The sequence below is a fragment of the Hypanus sabinus genome, unplaced genomic scaffold (genome assembly GCF_030144855.1).
Source record: "Hypanus sabinus isolate sHypSab1 unplaced genomic scaffold, sHypSab1.hap1 scaffold_52, whole genome shotgun sequence".
NCBI classification, from domain to species: domain Eukaryota; kingdom Metazoa; phylum Chordata; class Chondrichthyes; order Myliobatiformes; family Dasyatidae; genus Hypanus; species Hypanus sabinus.
Window position 1 is genome coordinate 1,749,538 of NW_026781382.1, and position 24,209 is coordinate 1,773,746.

A 24,209-nucleotide genomic window follows, 5' to 3' on the forward strand; every position below is an offset into this window, starting at 1 on the left:
AAAGCTGCAAGTATCACTGGGGGACGCATGTGTCTTTGGCCATAAAGTCCAGTAATCCCAGAAAGATGGTTTCATTAGACGCACAAAATGATGACATCATATAAAATGGCAGCGGAACAAAGAGTCAGTGGAATTTCAAGTTCCTGTGGGGTTTTTGCAAAGTTAGCAGACGATAAGAAGTGGAGGGGTAAGACGTTTTCACGCTGCAGAGAGTTTATATTAGGAGCTGGCAGGTTAGGAGAATGGACATAGAAGTGGCTGATGAAATACAATATCGGGAAGTGTATGGTTATGCACTATCGTGAAGGAAATGCTAGGGCTGATGATTATTTCTAAATGGGGAGAAAATACAATGAAAAGATAACAGTGTTTCAACGGGATTTGCTTGTGTAGGATTCTCTAAAGGTTAGTTTGCAGCTTGACTCTCTGGTGCGGAGCAAATACGGTGATAGCATCCATTTCCAGAGAACAAGAATATAGAAGCAAGGAGGTAGTGTTGAGATTTTAAAAGCACTGGTGAGGCCTCACGGATTATATAGAGCAGATTTGAGCCCCTTACTTTGAAAAGATGTGTTGAAAGTAGTGATAGTAAAAGGTGATTCACAGAAATGATTCCAGGTTTCTACGGCTTGTCATGTGAAGAGCGTTTAATGACTCTGCGCGTACTTTTACTGGAATTCAAAAGAATGGGGTGTGACCTCATTCGAATAGTGAACGGCTTGATCGAGTGGACGTAGAGAGGGCATTCCCTACGGCGGGAGAGTCCAGGACCAGTGCACGCAGCCTCGGAATAGAAGGAAGTCATTTTAGAAGGGAGATGAGCAGGAATTTCTTGAGACAAAGAGTGGCGAAATTGTGGAATTCCTTGCCACAGGAAGCTGTGGAAGTCACGTCTGTATGAACATTTAGTCAAAAGTTTTATATACTTTCTGAATAAGGCATGAAGGGATATGAGATAATGCTAGGAGAATGCATGAGAGGAAAAATGGATCCGCCATGATGAAATGTGCGAGCAGCCTTTGATTCCCGTGACCTACTTTTGCTCTGATGTCTTATGCCCTGATCAGGATCTTCATCATTAACTGAGAATGATGCGCTGCAGGACCACAAGACCGCAAGGCGATAGGAGGCGGGAGCAGAGTTAGGCCATTCAAGTTTGCTCCACAATTCCGTCAAGGCTGATCGCCGATCCCACTGAACTTATTAGACCTGCTTCCTCGCCATTTGCTTTGATGCCTTGTCGATTTGGTAACAATCAGGTAGCGCCTTAAATGCGCACACGGTCGAGCTGACACAGCAATCCATAGCAGAGCATTCCACAGATTTACTGCTCTCTGGCTAAAGCAATTTCCCATTACTGCTGTTCCAAAGGGCGGCCTCTCAGTTTTGATCCTCTAAACATCCATCTAGTCACTTCAGGTGAATTTTAATGAGATCCCACCCATTCCTTTAATTTCCAGTGTGTGCAGGCCGAAAGCTGGCAAACATTCTTCATATTTTTAAACTCTTCAGTCCTGGAACCATCCTTGTGAACCTCCTCTGGACTCTGTCCAATGACAGCATATTACATCTGCTATATTCGGTCCTAAACTGTTGACAATATTCCAAGTGCAATCAGGGCTATAAATGTTCTGGATTATCCCTGATCACATAGAAATATTTGCCAACACTGAATTTCACCTCTTTACCGAGGAGTCAAACTGTGAATTAACCATCAGAGAGTCTTGCACGAGGCTTCCTAAATCTCCCTGAACATCTGATGTTTGAGTCTTCTTGGCATTTAGATAATAGGCTGCACTAATGTTTCTATGACCAAAATGCATTGTCATACATTTCCTAGCACTGCATTCCACCTTCTACTTTTTGTCCTTTTTTTTCAGTTTGCCTAAGTCCTCCTGTAATTGTATTGTTTCCTCAGCATCAGCTCCACCCCCGTCGTATGTTCCGGAAGTGTTGTCACGAAACCTCCACTTCCATCATCTAAATCTGTGACAAACAATGTAAACGGTAGCAGTCTCAATGCAGGCACCTGAGGAGCACTAGTAGTTACAACGGCCAATCAGAAAAAGACCTCCCCCCCCCCATTTATTCGCTGCCTCCTGCCTGTCAGCGATTCTGCAATCCGTGGCACTGCCTTTCTTGTAGTGCCATAAGATTTTACCTTATGAAGCTGCCTCATGTGTGGCACGTTAACAGATGCCTTCTGAAGCTCCAAGTATATGACATCTACTACCTCTCCTTTATCAACCCTGAGTGACACATCCTCGAAGAACTCTAATAGGTTTATCAAACAACATTCCCCTTCGGAGAATCCAAGCTGGATTTGACTTATTGCACCTTTAGTCTCTAGGTATCTCGAAACTTCCTTCTTCGTAATAGACCTCAGCACTTCCTCACCCACTGAGGTTAGACGAATTATGGCCTATAATTACTATTTTGCCTTCATCCCTTCCTAAAGAGTGGTAAGACTATGACAGCATCATCTGATTCTTGAAGCATCGTGACCAATGCATCCTTTACCTCTTCAGCAAATTCGCTTTGGACGCTGATATATACTCCATCTGTTCCAGCTGACGTACCCACCTTAAGATCTTTGAGTTTGCCTCGCACATTTTACTTTGTCACAGCGATCTCACTGACTCCTGCTCCCGGACCACTCACAGGCCTGAGGCAGACTGCTAGTGTCTCTTATAGGGAACAGGGACACAAAATACCCATTAGGTTTATCTGCTATTTCAGTGTTCCCTCTACTACACCATCAACATCATTTTCCAGTGGAGCAATAATACTCAATTCCTTGTTACTCTTTTTATAACTGAAAGATAAAACTTTTGATATTCTACATTATATGATTGAGTTGTCTGCCCTCATATTTCATGTGTTCCCTTCTAAACTCTCTTCAGTTGGCTTCAGTGTTGGATTTTAAAAGCTTACCGTTCGTCCAAATTCACGTTCGCTTTTATTACCTTATATACACTTTCCTGGGCTGTTATGCGGTCCTTAACTTCCATCGTCAGCCATGGTTGCTTACCCTTGCCATTTGACAGCTTCTTCCTCTGTGGGACATATCTAACCTGCGTTTTTTGAAATCTTCGCAGAATCTTCAGCCATCTTAGCTCTACCTTCTTCCCGCCATTACCCTTCCCCAATCTACCTGGGCAAGCTCCGCTCTCATGCCTTAGTCATTCTATTCATGCCATTGCGATTCTGATACATGTGAGTTATGCTTCTGCGTCTGAAATTGCATGATGAATCCAGTCATATTGTGATGACTGCCCCCTAAGGTTTCCTTTCCCTCAGACTCCCTGATAAGATCGGGGTTACTAAACAACCGCGAATCTAAGATAGCCTTTCCCGGAGTAAGCTCAAGCACAGGTTGCTCTGAGAAAACATCTCGCATGCATTCAAAAAACGTCCTCGCTTGAGACCGGCACCAAACTCACTTTCACAATCCACTTGCATATGAAGTCCTCCATTACAGTTGGCATGACCCTCACTACATCCCTTTGCCAACTCCCTCTGCACTCTCAATCCAGCAGCCTGGCTACTACTTGGCGGCCTTTATATGTTGTTTTTACCCTTGCAACCTATCAACACCACCCACAAATCTTCAACATGCCATCTCTTTATAAAGATATAATTCCATATCTTATCAACAGACCCACGGCGCCGCCATGCGCCCCTTTCGATAAAAGTAAGTAGATCCTGTAATGTTAAGCTGCCAACTATGGGCTTCTTTCAGCCACTGCTCTGTGTTGCCCGCAGTGTCATATTGACCAATCTCTAATTGCGTCACGAGTTGGCCCACCTTCGTGCGAATGCAACGTCCATTAACATACGACTTCTTCAATCCTGCATTCTTTGCCCTTTTGATTATCTGGTACGCTTCTAACTCCTACATAACGTCCACAAGCCTGCTTGTCCAGGTAGACCCATTGTTTCAGCTTGTCCCTGTCCCACATCTACATACCTCGATACTGCTTTATCTCGCCTCGTTTAGTCCTGTCCTACCTACATCGGTGACATCTCACACGGTCTGGTTCTTTTCAAAGATTTCAGTTTCCCTGGCTCGCTTCTATTTTTTGTACAATCCGTATACACCTCCACGCCACTTCCACCCACCAGATTCCCGCCCCCCTCAAGATGGCCTCAAAACTCTCCGTTTCTTTCTAGACACCAGACCCAACCAGTTCGACTCGGCCGCCAGTCTCCTCCGCCTAGGAGTAAGTAATGTCCCCTTTGGCTCTTCCCATTTCCATCAAACTAAAGCTGCAGACTCGAGCACTCACATAGGTGTCAGCTGTGCCTGCCTCTTTATCGGCTACGTGGAACAATCTATGTTCCAAGTTTACACCAGAGACGTTCTCGAATAGTTCCCACCCTACATCAAACGTCTGCATTCGTGTTGCGTTCTGTACCCATGCAGAAATCGTCCACTTCATCCACTTTGCCTCCAAATGCCACCCATCCCTCAAATTTTCCTTTTCCGATACGTCCCTCACCATTCTCGATCTCTCTGTCTCTGCCTCTGGAGTCAGCTTATCTAATAAAGTCTATTACACACACAAGGACTCTCATACCTATTTGGACTATACCTTCTCCCTGTTAGTAGTTATAACAAGAAGAGGGCTTCCCTTCCTTCAGCATAAATGCTGCCATCCACCGCATATGTTCCATTTCACGCATATTTGTCTTCAACCCATCTCCCCGCATCCTACCAGAGATATGATTCCTCATGTCTTCACCCACCAGCCTCCTCGCTCAGCACATTTTTCTTAGAAAGTCCAACGGGATCCTACAACAAATCACATTTTTCTCTCTCCCTGTCCCACTTTCTGTTCTCCTGAGGTCAGGTACCTCTCCCCACGTGACTCCCTTGCCAATTCGTCCTTCCGCACTGATTTCCCTTCTGGTATTTATCCTTGCAAGCGAAACAAGTGCTATAGCTGCCCCTACACCTCCTCCCTCACTACCATTCGGCCACAATCAGTCCTTTACATGTGAGTCTGCTGGGATCATATACTCTGTCTGGTGTTCCTGGTGTAGCCTCCGTTATATCTGTGACGCCCGACGTAGACTAGATCTTCACCGATCACCAATGCTAGGCCCGCCACAAAAAGTGGGAACTCCCAGTAACCACGTATTTTTAATTCTACTTCCCAATCTCATTTTGATATGTCTATATATGTCCTCTCTCTCTGTCTTGATGAGGTCGCACTCCGGTTGGAGGAACGACACCATCCATGCCGTCTGTGTAGCCTGGAAACAAAGGGCATGAACAAAGAGGTTTCGAACCCGGTAATGCCCCATCCCTATCGTTCAGCATTCTCATTCCCATTCTCTTTTCTTCGCCTTATCTTCTTATCGACCCTTTTCCTCCCTCCGGTCCTCTTCCACCCCCCCCCCACCCATTTACTTTCTGCCATGCCCCTTTTCCCTATTCAGTCTGACTCCCCCTTCTCCAGCCCTGCATTTCTTTCACCAGTCAACTTCCCAGCTGTATACTTCGTCCCTCCGCTTCGGGTTTCACCTATCCTGTTCTGTTTCTCTCTCTCTCCTTCCCCTATCCGAGAACAGAGTTGGAAACGGGATTAAATGTTATAGACAAACAAGATAAAATCTGCAGATGTTGGATATTTCTCCTCGTCATGCTGAAGGGTCTCGGCCCGAAAAGTCAACTGTACACTTTTCCAAAGATGCTAAAGATGCTGCCTGCTCTGCCGAGATCCGCCAGCATTTTGAGTCCGGCGGTCGTGCAGCACACGGATCCCTTTTCTGCAGAAATCGGCGTCTTGGATCTCCGGAAGTGGTCCACACCAGGGGCGATTGTTAAGTTGTCATGAGGTAGAAGGAGATGAATTATTAAATTCAAACTTTCTGCAGTTTCACTCAGAGTTTTGAACTGCAGGCGCATGTAGCGAGAACTGTATAACGCATATCCTTCTACCTTAGGACACGAACGTGTCAATCACCCCGCTGTGGTCACTTTCTGGAGGTCGAAGATCCGTAAGCTCCACGACCGCTGGACTGAGTGTATCAATGTAGGAGGGGGCTATGTTTAAAAATTGAATGACGCTCTCCTTATATGCACGTGCAGTTCAACTCTTTGAGTGATTATGCAGAAAGTTTGAAGGTAATAACTCATCTCCTTCTGCCTTAGGCCACGAAGTTATCAATCACCCCTGCTGTGGACCACTCCCACAAAGAAGGTCTGCTCCACAATCGCAGGACTAAGTGTGTCAATGTAGGAGGGGACTATGTTGAAAGATGAATGTGCTAGGTTTTCTAAAATTGACTCCTTCAACCTAAGGCCACGAACTTATCAATCACCCCTGGTATGTTTGATAAATAACCTCAGAATTGCATATCTGTGCAACATCAGTCCCCGTTTATGAATTACCTCTGGTTACAACAGTCATAAATTGAGATCCAGCTCTTCAATCACTTCAGAATAAATTAAAGCTGAGGATAAAACTGTGCAGTCGGGAGATACGAGAAGAAATTGATTAATTTAATTGTTGTAAAGTGCGGCAGTGCTTCCTTCGTGATTATGTTGTCTCCAAATTCAAGCAAGCTGTGCAGTGTGTGTAAGAACATGCTTTTTACATAGTTCCCGTTCCATGTTCGCCAGGCATCTTTTGACACTTTCCGTGAGCCATTCAAAGATGCACAGAGTAACGCAGAAGGGTCTGCAGCCAGTTGCGTCTTTCGGCAATCTGTGTTATTCTGGCGAACGTTGTGACCATTCTACGTTTACATCAGAATATGTGGCGCCACTTACAATCTCTCATACCCTCGTTTGTGGTGGTTATTGGTTGGGGCATCGGTCATTTCGAATCCACTGTTCTAAATTGCTCAGATGATAGGAAAAACAATCGGCAACGATATGGCTTAAGAAACTCCAAAAGTTCAAATAAGTATTTCATTGAAACTTATGTTATATTACTGCAAAGCCACAATGAGCCATGCAACTAAATTACCCCTAACTGGTTTTAATGCCAACTGGTGCGAACTGGTGTCTATGTATATTGTATACAAATTCAAATTCTGAGTATTCGCAGACATACACAAAACATAATAAAAACAAATAGTGAATGGCAGAAAGCTTTAGAACCCCAAAACTCCATTCTCCTGCAACCCTACACCCTCCACCCCTCCCCCCACTTACTCCAGCAAAAACATCGACTTCCGAGCATCCACCGTGCAAGCAAAAGGTAATCTATTATCGCTTCCTTTAAGAATCAGAAACCGGTTTAATATCATCGCTATTTGCCCTCCAATTTGTTATCTTAGCAGCAACGCTACAATGGAATACATCATAACACAGCAATAAGCTGTAAATCTATTACAGTATATATATATTCAATAATTAAGTGCAAAGTCAGAAATAATAAAAATGTGAAGTTGTGTTGATGGTTCAATGTCTATTTAAGAATCGTGTGGCAGAGGGGAAGCTGCTGATCCTGAATCACCGAATGCTTGTCACCAATCTTCTGTACTTGTACAGTAACAATGAGAATGGGGCGTGTCCGGCGTCTTTTCTTTTTAGTGCCACGTCAGTCGAAGTACAAGTCAGATTAAAGCATCGCTGTGTGAGATTTACCTTTTTCTATCGTTTTCTTAGCCAACGTACGGTCGCTAGAGAACAGGACAGACTATCTAAGGACAGGATACTCTTTGTTTCACTAAGGCATGGTTCATCTCGGACAGATTGGACATGACGCTTCAGCCATGGAGTTTTACAATTCACCGGAAGGACAGGACTACCAGTTCAGCAAAGGCAAACTGGAGCAGTCTGTGCTTCATGGCAAACACATTATGATGCCTGAACGTAATGCTGTCGTGTTACATTCGTTTCCACAGCCTGGAACATCAACTAGTTAAGGTCGACCATGCTTCTTACCGAGTTCCTCTCCACGGTTTACATACTACTGCAGGCAGACGTCAAGTATGAATTTTACGTGTTCTCTGCTGTGATTAGCATACAAGTAACAGCCAGCCGAGACGCATTTCCCACCCTGGCGTGGTCTACATTCGGGCTTGTTAGAAGAAATATCTGCCCAATTACCCAAAAATCTGCCCAGGGGAATGGCGTACCAATCGGGAGTCGGAGCGCCGGCGGCGCACAGGTACGACAGCGAAGATCAAAAGGGGAATCCTTCGCGTGAACTCGGCTCTAACCGGAGCACTAATCGGGTGTTCGGGAGCATGGGAGATTCAGGCATAAAAGGGAGACACTGCCCAGCCAAGCAGTCATCGACAGAGTAGCCTGGGTCAGAGTGTTAGGGCTTTGGGTCGTTCGGGCTTCGGTGAGGTAAGTGGCTAATGGACATCGTTCTTCTTATTTTTCCTTGGACTTGTTGAGGAATAGAGAGCATGACTGTAGGGCTAGTACTTTGCTCTAGTTCTCAGATGTGGGAACCTTCCAGTTTTCCAGATGGCCATATCTGCGCCAGGTGCACAGAGATGCAGCTCCTGAGAGACCGTCTAAGGGATCTTGGGCTACGGCTTGATGACATACACCTTATTAGGTAAAGTGAGCAGCAGATAGATAGTAGTTACTGGGAGTTAGATAAGTGGGTGACTGTCAGGGAAGGGAAGGAGAGGATTCAGATAGTAGAGAACACCTCTGTAGCCGTCCCCCTTAGTATTGGTTATCTCGTTTTGGATGCTATTGAGGAGGGTGCTTTGACAGATGACTACCGTGGCAATCGGGTCAGTGGTACTGAGCCTGGTTCCGTGATGCAGAAGGGAGAGAAGAAGATGCAGAATGTGGTAATCACAGGAGATTCCATAGTGAGGGGAACAGAGAGGAGGTTCTGTCAGACTGATAGAGATACCCGCATTGTGTGTGACGTCCCAGGTGCCATCCGATGTCTTGGATCAGGTGCAGAGTATTCTGAAGGGATATGGTGAACAGCCAGATGTCTTGGCACACGTTGTTACCAATGTCATAGGTAGTAAAAGGGAGGAGGTCCGCGCAGAATGTTAGTTAGGAAGGTTCAATCGTTAGGTATGAATATTGAAGTAGTAAAATGGATTCAACAGTGGCTGTATGGGAGATTCCAGAGAGTAGTGGTGGATAATTGTTTGTCAGGTTGAAGGCCGGTGACAAGTGGTGTGCCAAAGGGAGCTGTATTGGGTCCAATGTTGTTTGTCATATACATTAATGATCTGGATGATGGGGTGGTAAATTGGATTAGTATGTATGCAGATTATACTAAGGTAGGTGGCGCTGTGGATAATAAAGTAGGTTTTCAAAGCTTGTAGAGAGATTTAGGCCAGTTAGAAGAGTGGGCTGAGCAATGTCAGATGGAGTTTAATACTAATAATTGTGAGGTGGTCCATTTTGGTAGGAATAATCCAGTTAGGACCTACATCGTAAATGGTAGGTCGTTGAAGAATGCAGTAGGACTAGGTGATCTAGGAATAATGGTGCATAGTTCCCTGAAGGTGGAATCTCATGTGGATAAGGTGGTGAAGAAAGCTTTTGGTATGCTGGCCTTTATAGATAAGGGCATTGAGTACAGGAGTTGTGATGTAATGTTAAAATTGTACAAGGCATTGGTAAGGCCGAATTTGGAATATTGTGCACAGTTCTGGTCATCGAATTATAGGAAGGATATCCACAAAATAGAGAGAGTACAGAAAAGGTTTACTAGAATGTTACCTGGATTTCAGCATCTTAGTTACAGGGAAAGGCTGAACAAGTCAGGTCTTTAATCTTTGTAGCGAAGAAGTTTGGTGGGGGGACTTGACAGAGGTATTTAAAATAATGAAGGGGGTAAATCGACTTAACGTGGATCGGCTTTCTTCTATTGAGAGTAGGGGAGATTCAAACAAGGGGACATGATTTGAGAGATAAGGGGTAAAAGTTTAAGGGTAGCAGGAGGGGAAATTTCTTTACTCAGAGAGTGGTGGCTGTGTGGAATGAGCTTCCAGTAGAAGTGATAAAGGTAGGTTAGATATTGAGATTTAAAGTAAAATTGGATAGGCATATGGAGAGGAAAGGAATGGAGAGTTTTGGGCTGAGTGCGGGCCACTGGGATTAGATGAGTGTAAGCGTCCTCACGGATTAGAAGGGCCGAGGTGGCCTGTTTCCGTGCTGTAATTGTTATATGGTTATATTTTATATAAAGAGAGAATTTAGAAAGTTGAGTGGGAAACTGAAAAGGAGTAATCTCGGGATTGCTGCCTGTGCCACGTGCTAACCAGAGAAAGTATAGCATCATCAGGCGTAGTAATGTGTGACTAAGAAGCTAGAGTAGGGGACAGGGCTTCGGTTTCCTGGATCACTGGAGCCTCTTCTAGAGGAGGTACGACCTGTATGAAAAGGGCAGGTTACCCCTGAACACAAAGGGGTCCAATATCCTAGCGGGCATATTCAATAAAACTGTTAGGGAGGTCTTAAACTAATTTGCAGTGGGATGGGAACTGGAGCGATAGGGCTGAGGAAGGGTAAATCGTGCATCAGACATGATAGAAAGGTCAGGCTGGAAGTGCGGATAATCACAGCCAGTGGCATGACTTACAGGGCAATAGAGACCTGGTGCTGTTAAAGCAGAAAAACAAGTACTGGACTGAGTGTGTTGCATTTGATTGGACGTAGCATACGAAATGAAATGGACGATCTTGAAATTCAGCTACTGATTGGCAAGTGTGACGTTGTGGCCATCTCTCAAACTTGGCTAATGGGTGTCTGCCATTGGGAGCTGATGGCCCAAGGAGATATGCTGTATCGGAAAGATAGGTTAGTAGGCAAAGCGGATGGTGTGACCCTGTTTAGAAGAAATAATATTAAATCATTAGATAGGGATGACATAGGATCAGAAGGTGTAGAGTCTCTATGGGTTGAGTTAAGAAATGGCAGGGGTAGAGGGACACTAATGGCAGTTGTATACAGGCCTCCAAACAGCAGCCAGGATGTGGGTTACAAATTACAGCAGGGGGTAGAAAAGGCGTGTCAGAAGGGCAATGTCAGGGTAATAGTTGGGGATTTTAACATGAAAGTGGATTGGGAAATCCAGTGCTGGACCTCAAGAGAGAGAACTTGTAGTATGTCTAAGGGATGGCTTTTTAGTACAGCTTGTGTTTGAACCCACTGAGGGATCGGCTGTGCCGGATTGGGTGTTGTGCAATGATCCGGAATTGAAGCTGACTGGAAAGGGGCACTGGCAGGAAGGAGAGCAGAGCAGCAATGGCTTGAGTTTCTGCAAAAAAAAAAAAATAAAGAGGGAAGTGCAAAACAAAAATATTCCAAATATGAAGAAATTTCCGAATGGAAGAAAGACACTTCTGTAACTGACAAGTGAAGTCAGAGGCAAAGTAAAAGCAAAATAGAGGGTATACAAGAAAGCCAAATCTAGTGAGAAGATAGAGGATTGGGAAGCTTTTACAAACTTGCGGAAGGAAACTAAAAAAGTCATTAGGAAGGAAAAGTTGAATTATGAAAGGAAGTTGTCAACTAATATCAAAGCAGATACTAAAAGCTTTTCTTTAAGTATGTAAAGGGTAAAAGAGAGGCGAGGGTAGGTATAGGACCAATAGAAAATGACGCTGAAGGTACTGTAATGAGAGATGCAGAGATGGTAGAAGAACTGAATGCGTATTTTGCATTAGTCTTCGCAGTGGAAGACATCTTCAGTATACCGGACATTCAAGAGAGTCAGGGAAGTGAAGTAGGTGAAGTGAAAATTCGAACTGGGGAGGTGCTCATGAAGTTTAATGCTCTGAGGATGGATACATTTCCTGGGCCCGATGGACTACACCCTCAGGTTTTAAAGGATGCAGCTAGAGAGATTGTGGCGGCATTACCAATGATCTTTCCAGAATGAATAGATTCCAGCATGATACCGGATGACTGGAAATTTGCAAATGTTACTCCGCTATTGAAGAAGGGTGGGATGCAGTTGAATGGAAACTATAGACATGTTGGCCTGACATCAGTGGTCGGGAAGTTGATGGAATCAACTGTAAGAGATGAGGTTATGGGGTATCTGGAGGCATATGATAGGACAGGTCAAAGCCAGCATGGTTTCCTACAAAGAAAATGCTACCTGACAAACCTACTGCAGTTTCTCAGGAAATTACAAACAGGGTAGACAAAGGAGATGCAGGACATGTGGTGTCCTTGGATTTTCAAAAGCTGGTTGACAAGGTGCGGCACGAGGCTGATTAGCAAGATAAGAGCGCATGGAATTACATGGAGGCTACTAGCATACGTGGAGCATTGGCTCTTCGGCAGAAAACAGACAACGGAAATAAAGAGAAACTCTTCTGGAAGGCTGCCGGTTACCAGTGGAGTTCCACAGTGGTCGCTGTTGGGAGCGCTGCTTTTTACAATGTGTGTCAATGAAGTGGAATGTGGGATTAAATAATTTGTGAGTAAATTTACCGAATATTCAAAGATAGGTGGAGGAGACTACTGAGGAAACAGAGACCCCGCTGAAGGACTTAGATAGTTTAGGGGAATGAGCAAAGTAGTAGCAAATGAAATACAATTGTATGATCATCCACTTTGGTGAAAGAAATAAATGGGCAGAAAATGATTTAGATAAGGAAAAAATTCAAAATGCAGAGATGCAAAGGGATGTAGGAGTTCTAAAGGTTAACTCCCAGATGAGTCAGTGACGAAGAAGGCGAATTCAATTATGGCATTCATTTCCAGGGGTATAGAATATAAGAGCAGGGATGTAATATTGAGGCTCTATAAAGCACTCGTGAGACCACACTTGGAGTATTCTGCGCGGTTTTGGGCTCCTTATATTAGAAAGGATATATTGATATTGGTGAGGGTTCGGAGAAGATTCAAGATTTTTTTTTTTTTCCCGAATTAAAGGATTAACGTAGGTTAACCCTTGAGGGTAACATACCTCAAGTTTTAATTCCGTCGGGTGCCCCTCACTTAACAGTGACTCACTGATCTTCTCCACGACGTATTTAATTGCCGATTCCAGTTATTAAAGTGGCTTAGCGTAGCGTTGTGCATCTAGAGATTTGTGATTCTATCCAATGTTTGTACAATTTTAGCAGAGATATTGCTTTAATGTTTTCTGTCAGTCGGCCATAAAAGCATTACAGTCCCACCGCTCTCCCTATCTCATTTTCATTTTTAAAATCTTTTTATTGATACATAATCTTCTGCAGCTATAAAATGATACTTCAACAAGTTGATATATATATAATTAATAAAGCTGAAGAAAAAGAAAAGCTTATCAGAAAAGAATAACGAGAATAATGTATGGTAAAGAAATATATATATATATATATATATATATATATATATATATATATATATATATATGTGTGTGTGTGTGTGTGTGTGTGTGTGTGTATAAATATATATTATAAAGAAAAAGGAAAAAAAGAGAATCCCAATTAACTAAAAAATCCACTAACTACAAGTGAAGGAAAAAGAAAAAAAAAGAAGAAAAAAAAAGACTATTTGGAATCAGCTCCCAGAGCAAGACACCTTACGATCATCGACATAAATAAAGAAGAAAATTCATCATCTGCCAATTCACATTTATATAAAATAAAATTGGAAGGAAACCATGTAAATGAATTCAATTTAAATGATAATATTTGGCAAGAGTCCCATCTTCTCTCAAAATCGAATCGAGGATCCAATGTTCTATTTCTCTTTTTTTTTTCAAAACTAAGACATAATATTACTTGAGAAAACCATTGAATTCATGTGGCAACAGAGGCATCTTTTTATTTCAATAAAAAGCCCTTCTTGCCAACAATGTAACAAATGTAATTTTGGACTGAAGATGAAATACCCTGAATACGATTATTCCAAATAGAACAGTCAACATATTAGATTTTCAATTAATTTTCAGATCTTTAGAAAGTGTAGACAATAAAGGCTTCTAAAATGATTCTAATAAAGAACATGACCAGAACATATGTGACAAAGTGGCTACTTAGGTTTCCACCTATCGCAATAATTGTCTATGCTAGGAAATATTTTGGATAGTCTCTCCTTTGTTAAATAATATCTGTGAACAATTTTAAATAGAATTAAACAGTGATTGGTACGTACCGAAGAAGAGTTGAGCATTTTCAGAGCTCGCAACCAATCTTCATTAACAAAGTTCATATTAAGTTCTCTCTCTCAATCTTGTTTAATCTTTAGTGAGATTTTATCTTTTTGTATTAAAAATAAATTATAAATTCTACCGTTGAAACCTCTTCCTGAAGGATTCATATTCAAAATAGTATCCAACAAATCAGATCCTTGAATATATATGGAAACTTTGATGAGTATTTTTGTAAAAAAAAAGTTTAACCTAAAGATATTTCAGAAAGTGTGCATGAGAGAGAATATTTGCTAATTAACTCTTCAAATGCCATCAATCGACCATCACAAAATAAATCTGCAAAAAACTGAGATTTAAATTTGGAATTTTAGAGAGCTTTAAAGGTAATGGAGCTCCTAATACTGAGGTTCAATTAAATGGTTTGATAGCTTTTAATTCCAAATCAATCCAAGCTGGTTTTTGGCTCTTATCGAACCAATATACCCAAAAACATAATTGCCGAATATTAACAGCCCAATAATACAATCTTAAATTTGGAAGTGCAAGTCCACCATCTTTTTTAGATTTTTGAAAATGATTCTTATTAATTCTTGGAATTTTATTGTTCCAAATAAAAGATAAAATAATAGAGTCAATTTCATCTTTCTTTTTTACTTAAAACGATAGGTATATTTTGAAAAATGTACAAAAGTCTAAGTGAAATCATAATTTTCACGGCATGGATACGACTTATTAAAAAAAGTGCAAGTGGGTATCATCTGGAAAATAATTCCTTGATATTGTCTATTAAAGTAACCACATTACCTTTATAAATTTCTTTACATTTTAATAATTATAATATCCAAATAATTAAAATAATTAACAATTCTAAATTGAATATCGCTGTATATAAAACCAGGAACATTTAATGGAAACAATTCACTTTTATTTAAGTTATGTTTATATCCTGAAATATTTCCAAGATCATTAAATATTTCCAAAACATTAGGAACAGATTATTCAGTGTTCGAAATATAAACCAAAGGATCATCTGCGTAAAGAGCGATTTTATGCATGCTCCCATTTATAGAGATACCATGAATAGTTTTTTTTTAGCTTCACGGAGTATTATAGCCAAAGTCTCCAGTACAAGATTAAATAATAAATGGCTTAATGGATATCCCTGTCTAGTACCTCGTGAAAGTGAAAAAAGAAACCTATTACTAGTGATAACAGTAGCAGTAAGATTTTTATAGATCATTTGAATCCACCTTTTGAAATTAGTACCAAAGCCAAATTTTTATAATACCTTTAACAGATATGACCATTCAACTCTACCAAATATCTTTTCTGCATCAAGAGAAGTAAAACATTGGGGTATCTTAGATAGTGCTGAATATATAATGTTCACCAATCTCCGAACTTTGATAAAACCTGGATGATCCATAGAGATGATTTTAGTTAAAACATTTTCCAAACGCTTAGCCATTATCTTATAAAGAATTTAATAACGAAATAGGTGTATATGATGAACATTCAGCAGGATCTTTATCTTTCTTAATAATTAAGGAAACGGAAGCTTCATAATAGGAGGTAAATTACCCTTCTCAAAAGATACATGAAATATTTCCAAAAGAAATGGAGAAGGTAATTTTTCATTTTTTTTTTCTAAAATCCTACTGAATAACCATCAAGCCCAGGAGCTTTACCTGATTGCATTGACAACATAGCTTTCTGAATTTCATGCTCAGCAACTGGAGCATCAAGCACCCGTTGATCTTCAACAGGTTATGTAAAAAAAAAATCCTTCATTCTGCAGGAAACTGCATGGAATTGAGTTTTATAAAGATCAGAATAAAAATACTGAAAAAATATTATTAATGTCTTCATAAGTACTTACTATATCTTCATTACGAATATTCAAAATATGTCTTTTAGCTCCTGCTGCCTTTAATTGGGAAGCGAAGAGCCTAGTATTTTTATTCCCACAAATAGAAAACTGACTTTACAATTTAAGCAAATATCCTTCAATAGGATAAGTTAATAAATTATACTGTGACTGTAATTCCACTCTTCTTTTAAACAAATCAACATTTGGAGAGGTTGCATTGATGTTCTCTAATTCTTTAATTTGTTTAGAAATTTTATCCAATTCTATTCTTGTCTGTTTCTTCAGCTTAGCTATACACGAAATAATCTGACCAGGTAAATAAACTTCTAATGTATCCCAAAATACTAACTTTGAGACTTTTCCTGTATTGTTAAAGAGGAAAAAAATCTCTTTTATCTGAGTTTCAATAAACAGAACAGCTTCTGAGCTTTGTAACAAATGTTCTGGAAAGCGCCAAAGTGGTCTTGTAGAATCAACGTCTTTCAGTTCAAATATTGGAGTTAAAGGAGCCTGATCAGAAATAACAATCATACTCACATTTCTGAAAATTATATAGAAGTCGAGGGTCCACAATACAACAATCGATTCTCGAATTTGTTTTTAAGAAAACATGTGAGAAAAAAGAATACTTTCTATCACTAGGATGCATATGTCCAACTTTCAATTAATCCATAATCAATTAAAAAAGAATCAACAAGTGATGCAGAAAGGTTAGGGATTTGATATTTGAATGACGACTTATCTATTAAAGGGTTTAAACAAGTATTAAGATCACCACCCATTAATAACATATATTCATTTAGATTGGGTGATAGGTCAAAAACAACTTTAAAGAATGAGGGATCATCAACATTTGGTCAATGTATACTAAACAAAACTATTATCCTGTTGTAAATTGTTCCTTTAACAATCAAAAATCTAGCGTTAAAATCAATTATAATATCCTCCTGCTTAAAATGAATATTGGAATCGGGAAAACGGAAACATCTCTAATTTTACTCTGAGAATTTGCATGAAACTGAGGATCCTTCCAAAAATTAAAGAAAAATCGGTTTTTATCACATAACCTGATATGCGTCTCTTGTGCAAAAATTGTATTAGGTTGGAATCGGTTAATAATTTTAAATGTTTTCCTTTGCTTAATAGAATGATTCCGTCCACGGTCATTCCAACTTAAAACATTTAACTGTTTAAATTTGATCATGAGACTTTACATTTAAAAAGAAGTAGTTCGACTCATCTCAGGATAAGGTAGTCGAGAATGGCGGAGAAAAACAACAATAATAATAATTTGTGTACGCTCCGAAATTCCATAATGGGGATGAAAAAAATATGAAAAGAAAAAAGGAAATAACCCACTACCTACAACGCCCGGAAATAAGTCGATATCGATCGAAGCAAGCTCCAAACAATGCGTGAAAAGCAATTATAAACTCCACCTGCCTGAATAAAAGGTAAAAATGGAAAAAGTATTTTCTGTCTCCCTCTTGTGGATATACATCTTATTACAGCTGGCATACAGCTCATAACAGTTGAATTGAAAAGAACAGTTATTAGAAATAACCTTCAGTTTTGAAAATAACCCTGATAATATTAGATAAGGGGAAAAACACGTGCAAAATAATTCTTGAAGTATTTGCTCAGAAGAAAGCAATCGTCATCTTTAAATTATCCAATCTATCCTTAAAACATAAAGAACCCCGGGGAGTTCTTGTTATGAGTTCTTATCAAAAGCAGACAAATCAAAAAAAGCAATTAGGTCATTTAAATGCTGCAAACAGGAAAAAAAAATCTAGATGATTCAATGTTATCTACAGTCTTTCAACAGTTACTTCGCTATGTCTTCTGAGGTTAAAACTATCCAAGCCAGTCTATTTCAGAGATAAAAGCACATTTTAAGTTAAAGACTTTCTATACCCATCAGATCTTCCGAAATCATCACTACTTACGTCGCGAGATCGTCAAACAGTTGTAAATCATTCAAACTTCAGGCTTCAGACTCGTCAGGGAGAGAATTAATAAACTGCAATGCTTCAGCTGAGTCATCAAAAATACGAGTCCCGGAATTTTTGACGAAAAGCCTTAACTTAGATGGATGCAACTGCCTTTGATATGCCGTGCGCATTACAGCAACGAATCCAGAACGTTTTTGAACAATTTCACGTGGGAAATCTTCGAAGAAGCGAATCTCAGAGTTTTGAAATTGAAACAGCCTTTGTTTTCTTGCAAGCTTAATAATGCGGACTTTGTCTCTAAAACGAAAAGAAACGCATAACAACATGCCTGTCTTTACCTTGATCCGTGGACTGACTCTATGAGCCATTTCAATCTCCGGCGATTGTAGGCAAGACTCCGGAATTAAAGATTGAAACTTTTCAGCAAAATAATCCAGTCTATCGACGGATTCTGATTTCTCTTTTATTCCAACAATTCAATTATTGTCCCAACGAAAGCGAGCCTCCAAATCCACGATCCGTTGTTGAGCCTTTTCCAAACGAGAAGAAATATCAGCCGCATTTCGACTAACCTCTTTAAGATCAAAGCTCAAAGAATCATTGTTTTCCTCCAAGGGGCGAAATCTTCCTTTTAGTTGAGTTAATTCAGCAACGATATAGCTGATTTGAGACTGTAATCTATTTACCCAGTGTGGCTTCTCTGAAGTCTCTTCAGCTTTTTTAAGCTTACTGTTGTCTGCTTCAGGATTTCTTCTGGTGTTTCTTATATTAGACATAATTATGATTGTCGCTCTTCGGGATCCGACTGAATAAAGTTAAAATTTCCAAGTTTAAGTCGGGAAAGGGAAAGATTAAAGGCGGACAGTAAGAAACTGTCTTACATGTCCACAGGCAAAGACGGAACCTCCCTATCTCACTTTAAGTCCTGGCCTGCCCATCACCCTCCTCTTGTGCTGGTGCTCCTCCCTTTTTTGTTTCTTCCATGGCCTTCTGTTCTGTCCTATAGGATCCCCCTTACGCAGCTCTGTGTCTCTTTCAACAATCAACTTGCCAGCTCTTTACTATAACCATCTACCCCCCCCCCCCCAGGTTCACCTTTCGAAGTGTGTTTCCTCCTCCACTCCCTGCACCTTTTAACCATATTTTTTCTTCTGCAGTCCTGCTGAAGAGTCTCGGCACGAAACGTCGACCGTTTCCTCTTTTCCGTAGATGCTACCTGGCCTGTTGAGTTCCTCTGGCATTTTGTGTATGTTGATTGGATTCCCAGCAGCTGCGGATTTTCTCCTGATTGTTAGTACTTCCTGCACATAGCTTTGATACAAAGTTTGTCATCAGAATTGGCGATATGAGATTCAAATACACTTCTTATCAAATAACATGTAAATTATACGCCTTATGGTTTGTTTACTTACAGACGGTCACAAAGCAAGAAACCCGAAGAAGTCAATTATGAAAGAATCACACATAAAAGAATGGGAAAAGCCGCATACGAGATGCAAAGGAAACATTCCATTCCATATTGATTCATGAGATTGCCTCCACGTAGCAGCCGGTGTTGGTCCACGTTGACTGATGATAATCATCTCAGTTGATCATGTTTCAGTACGAAAACGCCGCAGAATTCGCAGAGCCGACAGCCGTCGGACAGAGGGATGAACATTTCGGGAGTGCGAGCGAAATCTGCCTGAACCTCGCCTCTGATCCCGGAACTCGGGCTGCCGGGGTCGGCGTTTAAAATTATCCAAGCACCAGATAGTGCCTAAATCTGAGACCCTGATACCACATTAGAAAATACAATTTACACTAAAATGGGTAAAGCAAGCAGAAAGATGTTAGAAACTTCTCGGATCTTTGCAATCTTTGGATAGGTTTCTCTATTTATAGAATCCTCATTTAATTATTAGTTGCTAGATTGATGCACATACTCCACCATTCTACCAACGCCACTATGCAATTAATTCAAATAGCAAATCTGCAAGCTATTTGTGAACTTCATTTAAGTTTTCCGTTCTCTACCGAGTCAAAGGTCGTGGCATTTTCGCCAGGCAGCGATGGACTAAACGGTCCATATCATCAAATTCTGTTTCATATCTAGTATAAAGTTTTATAGAGTTCAGTCTGTTATCAGGGTTAAACGGTTTGATTCAGTGACAGACCGTGCGATATCTTGTCCAATATGTTTAATGCGGTGCCACCTGTTGAAAAATAGAGCTAATTAGACGTCAAAAGGTAACAGCTAGTGATGTGGTTTAGATATAGATAAGCAATATGTAGTTCAATGTCCATTATATGATTATATCAAGTCCAGAGTATTACGCTATTTTAATCATTGTTTGAAACAATTAACACCTTTCTTTTTAACTGTAATCAATGTAGTGATTTTGTTTAATTTTGATTTGGCGAATAAATTATAATTAATATATTTAACAAACATGAACTCACTTGATTTCCTTCTGCTGAGCGGATCTCTTATAATGATACTGCAGTTTTTCATCAGTGAATTGATTGGCCTGATTCCAGTCCTGACTGGAATTGCTCAGGTTCAGCTGCATCAGTGAAGGATTTGTGGTGAGAGCAAAGAAGACACTCTCCAGACAATTGTCGGTCAGATTGTTAGATTTCAGCCTGTATTGAAAGCAAACGGGAAGTCAATAATTAAAAAGTGAAATTACACACACACTCACACGCACGCACACAAACGCACAGATGTACCCATAAATCATATGCAAACGCATTCATGCGCAGAGTTTCGTTCTACTCATGTAAATGCGGGTGACACCAGAATTTTTTGAGATATGGGCTCCCATATGGATACGGATTATTCAAATCTACTGTTTATCAGCTTCATTTTTGTCTGAATATGGACAAGCACAGGAGCAACTAGCAAACTTGGGGTCATCTCCTCAATGCAAGCAGCACCTAACTAGGGAAAGAAAAGTTTGATATTTCAGGCGGAGACAAATTGATCCGTGTTGAAAACTGAGAAGGAAGGCATTAACTCATTTAAACACTTCTGTCTGGTTTTATCTGCACATCGTCCATCCCTTAATACAATCGATTAATCACATTTTTCTCAGATTACTTACAGCACTTTTCAGACTCTTGTGGCTCCGCAGCCGTTTTCAAATCTGCGTCCACCTTAGCCAACCCCTCAACTCCACTTGCGTCATCTGCACCTTTTCATTTAACAGGAGTTTTCAACAGTCTCCCAACTCTGAACATCTTCCTCTTTTAATTAGAACTATCTGCGCTTTATAGATAATGATGCATAAGCCCAGCTATAATAGTTCAGCCCGGTAATGCCGCTATCTCCATTATTTCCTATCGATCATCCGTCAGCACACTTAATCTTCATGCACGGTCTCTATCAACATCTTTCCCTGCATAGATGCTGCCTGGCCATCTGATTTTTGGAAGCTTGATTGTGCACAGTAGCTTCTGCAATCGCTTGTGTGCTGATGTATCGGTTAGACTCTTTTATAGGGGCTGATACGCAAAAGAGAAACAGAATTGAATGACAGCTATTCGTCTTGACGCTTGACATCATAAACAATTACTCACGCCAGCGTTCTTATTTTACTCTTCTTCAGAACATCGAAGAGGCGCTTCACTCCAGAATCTCGTAGGTTATTCTGGTTCAATCTGAGTATTCAATATAAACACGAATAATTAATTGATCCGGGCACAGAAAGCTCAGAACTATATTCCATTAAGTCATTCTGCTTATTTCCCACGTGAAGTAGTAAAGCTAGTTCAAAATCAATTGTACAACTATATCTAACAAGTCAATTTTCCCTTTGAGTCTAATTGCTGAAATTGAAAATCACTGCTGTCCATGAAGAGCTTAGGCAGGGTACAAACGTCTAAATTGTTGACACAGATATACGTGAATGACTGCACTCCATTCAGGTTAACATACTCCTGAATCTCAGCAAATGATGGCGTCAGCAATAGACCACCATTTAGTGGCCGACTTCCCATTTCAAGAAGAGAAGTACGTTCTCTATCAAGCACGCCTTCCGGCAAGAACTAACTCACACTACAAATCCACTCCGCATTACTTCAAGTAGCATGAATTAATCAAGTGGATTTTCAACCTTGGTATTGTGAGAGTCCGTGTAGTAATCCATTGCAAGACAAAATATTTGCCTTTAACATAAAACTCATTTGAAATGATCGCTCAGAGGATGCAAGTGTCATTAAAATGAAACATGAAAGGGTGTTTTTGGGCCATGGACATATAGTTTTTAAGGGGAAAATACTTCAATGTAAAATAAAACTTTCGAGACCTTATCAAATTCGACCACCCGATAAACATAAGTCAATGAGGAAGAAATGCTTGTTCATTTAGCTCCAGTGTGATTCCTACACAAAACAGCATGGCCCCTTTATGCTGATATGTTATACTTTTTTAAAATCTTTGCCGTATTTGATACATTACCTGAGAATTACACATCTGGGCAGCACTTGCTCCAGTTTCCGAATTTCCTCTGGTTGTGCAAAACACGAACTGAGGTCCAGTTCTTGAATCACTTCAGGTGAGATTAAAGTTCTGGATAAAACAATATAGTCCGGAGATTTGAGACGAAGTTGATTTAATTTAATGGTTGTAATGGGTGTCAGCACTTCCTTCGTTATTTCATTGTCTCCAAATTCAAATAGGCAGTGCACTATGCATAGAAACATTCGTTGAGTCTGCTTTCTGTCCATGTCCTTCACACGTCTGCTGACACTTTGTGTGAGCCATTCGGTGATACAGGAAGTAACTTCAGTAGGGAATGCATGCAGCTCCAATTCCAGGCGATCAGTTGACTTCCGAGAAGAGAGACCGACAAGAAAAATAGAAAATATACCGAATCTCCCTGTAATTTCTGAAAACATTTCATCGAGCATCCGTTTCAGTCGAGATATTGGAGTATTTAGAACATTGGTAAGTGCAGCAAGGAAGTCTCGGAAAACAGAGTGCCTGAATTCGTAAATAACACTGCCCCTCTGTTTGTCTGGATCCTGGTACAGGAACGCAGAGATAAACGCGGGAGGACAGGAATCCAGATCTTTTAATGCGTCGCCTTCGAACGAAAGTGTGTTTTGTCTAATTCCCTTGTCTGCCAGTTCGCCAACTACACTTAAATACTTCCGATTTGTGTTACCATCATAACCACAGTTTGCGAGGAGATGTGCAACGTAGTCAGAGAGCACCTGGGTATGGCTTACAATGGGGATTGTTGTCTGTCCTTTTCCTTGTGCCTGGAAAGACTCCAGTGACGAGGCGAGTGTGACACAAAACAGAGGGTCACTGCACATGTTCCGCAATAAGTCATTCTGCTCAATGAAGTCGACAATTTCATTTGCATTCTTCCCATTGCCGAGATAACGGCGAAAATATTCTTTTGCTTTCTCAAAAGTGAATCCCATAACTTGGAAAGTCGAATCTGCTGCAACGTGATGGAGAAGTTCCAGATTCCAATCTCGGGTTGTGATCAGCATTGAGCAACCTCTCAGAAATTCGCCCTGTAAGAGGCAGCGTACGATATCGCATACTAAATATTCAGACTCTGTGTCCGTACATCTGTATCGTGGATCGTTCTTTCTACCAGTATCAGAGAGAGTGGACAGTCGATACAATTGGTCCAGATCATCAAATATAAACAATAACCTTTTGGGGTCATTCCATAGATGATCCAAGTAATTTTCCAAGTACGGATATGAGTCAACTATCAATCTACTGAAAGTTATGCAACTTTTTATTTCTTTTAATTTCTGGATTTTCAAACGAAGGACAAAACTGAACTCTTCATGTTTCATTCCGGTCGCCCAGTCATAGATTAACTTCTGAATCAGGGTCGTTTTCCCAGTTCCTGCAGCTCCATAGACGACGGAGATCATTGACTGATCAGAATCGCTGTTGCTTCGTTTGAGTAATTCATGGTGCTCAGCTTCGCGAATATGCGTATTAGATTCTCCTGTTAAGTCTCCTTGTTCACCTTGCATCTCGGTAATCGTTGGCTCAATGTAGATGTCAGAAATTAAAAGTGGCTTGGGTAAGTACAGTTTCCTGGTCTGATTTCGGAGGTTATATCTGTGTCGACGTTTCACATCTGGAATTACGAATAAACATAAACAGTGATTCTATGCTCTGTTCCTGGTATAAATAAAGGCTATTTACAGACTGATAAAAATAATAACTGTCCCTGAGATTGGATATGCCTTATCACTATCAATTAAATGTGTTTAGAATACTTTTTCATACCATATCTATCCAAATTAAAATTAAAATCAAAATTGATTAATAATTTGCACAGAATCTTTGAATTAATCAATGTAATCATGTTTTCCGTC

The 24,209-nt window shown here is 40.5% G+C and overlaps 1 protein-coding gene across 1 annotated transcript in view; it reads right to left on the reverse strand.

Moving 5' to 3' along the window:
• Positions 1 to 24,209, reverse strand: part of LOC132389265 (NACHT, LRR and PYD domains-containing protein 13-like) — a 46,072-nt gene that overhangs the window by 16,593 nt on the left and 5,270 nt on the right. The window contains exons 4-6 of the mRNA XM_059961760.1: positions 22,312 to 23,968; positions 21,432 to 21,512; positions 20,313 to 20,495 (exon numbers count right to left, since the gene is read on the reverse strand). Coding sequence (XP_059817743.1) covers positions 20,313 to 20,495; positions 21,432 to 21,512; positions 22,312 to 23,968 — 1,921 coding nt within the window. The remainder of the gene's footprint in view (positions 1 to 20,312; positions 20,496 to 21,431; positions 21,513 to 22,311; positions 23,969 to 24,209) is intronic.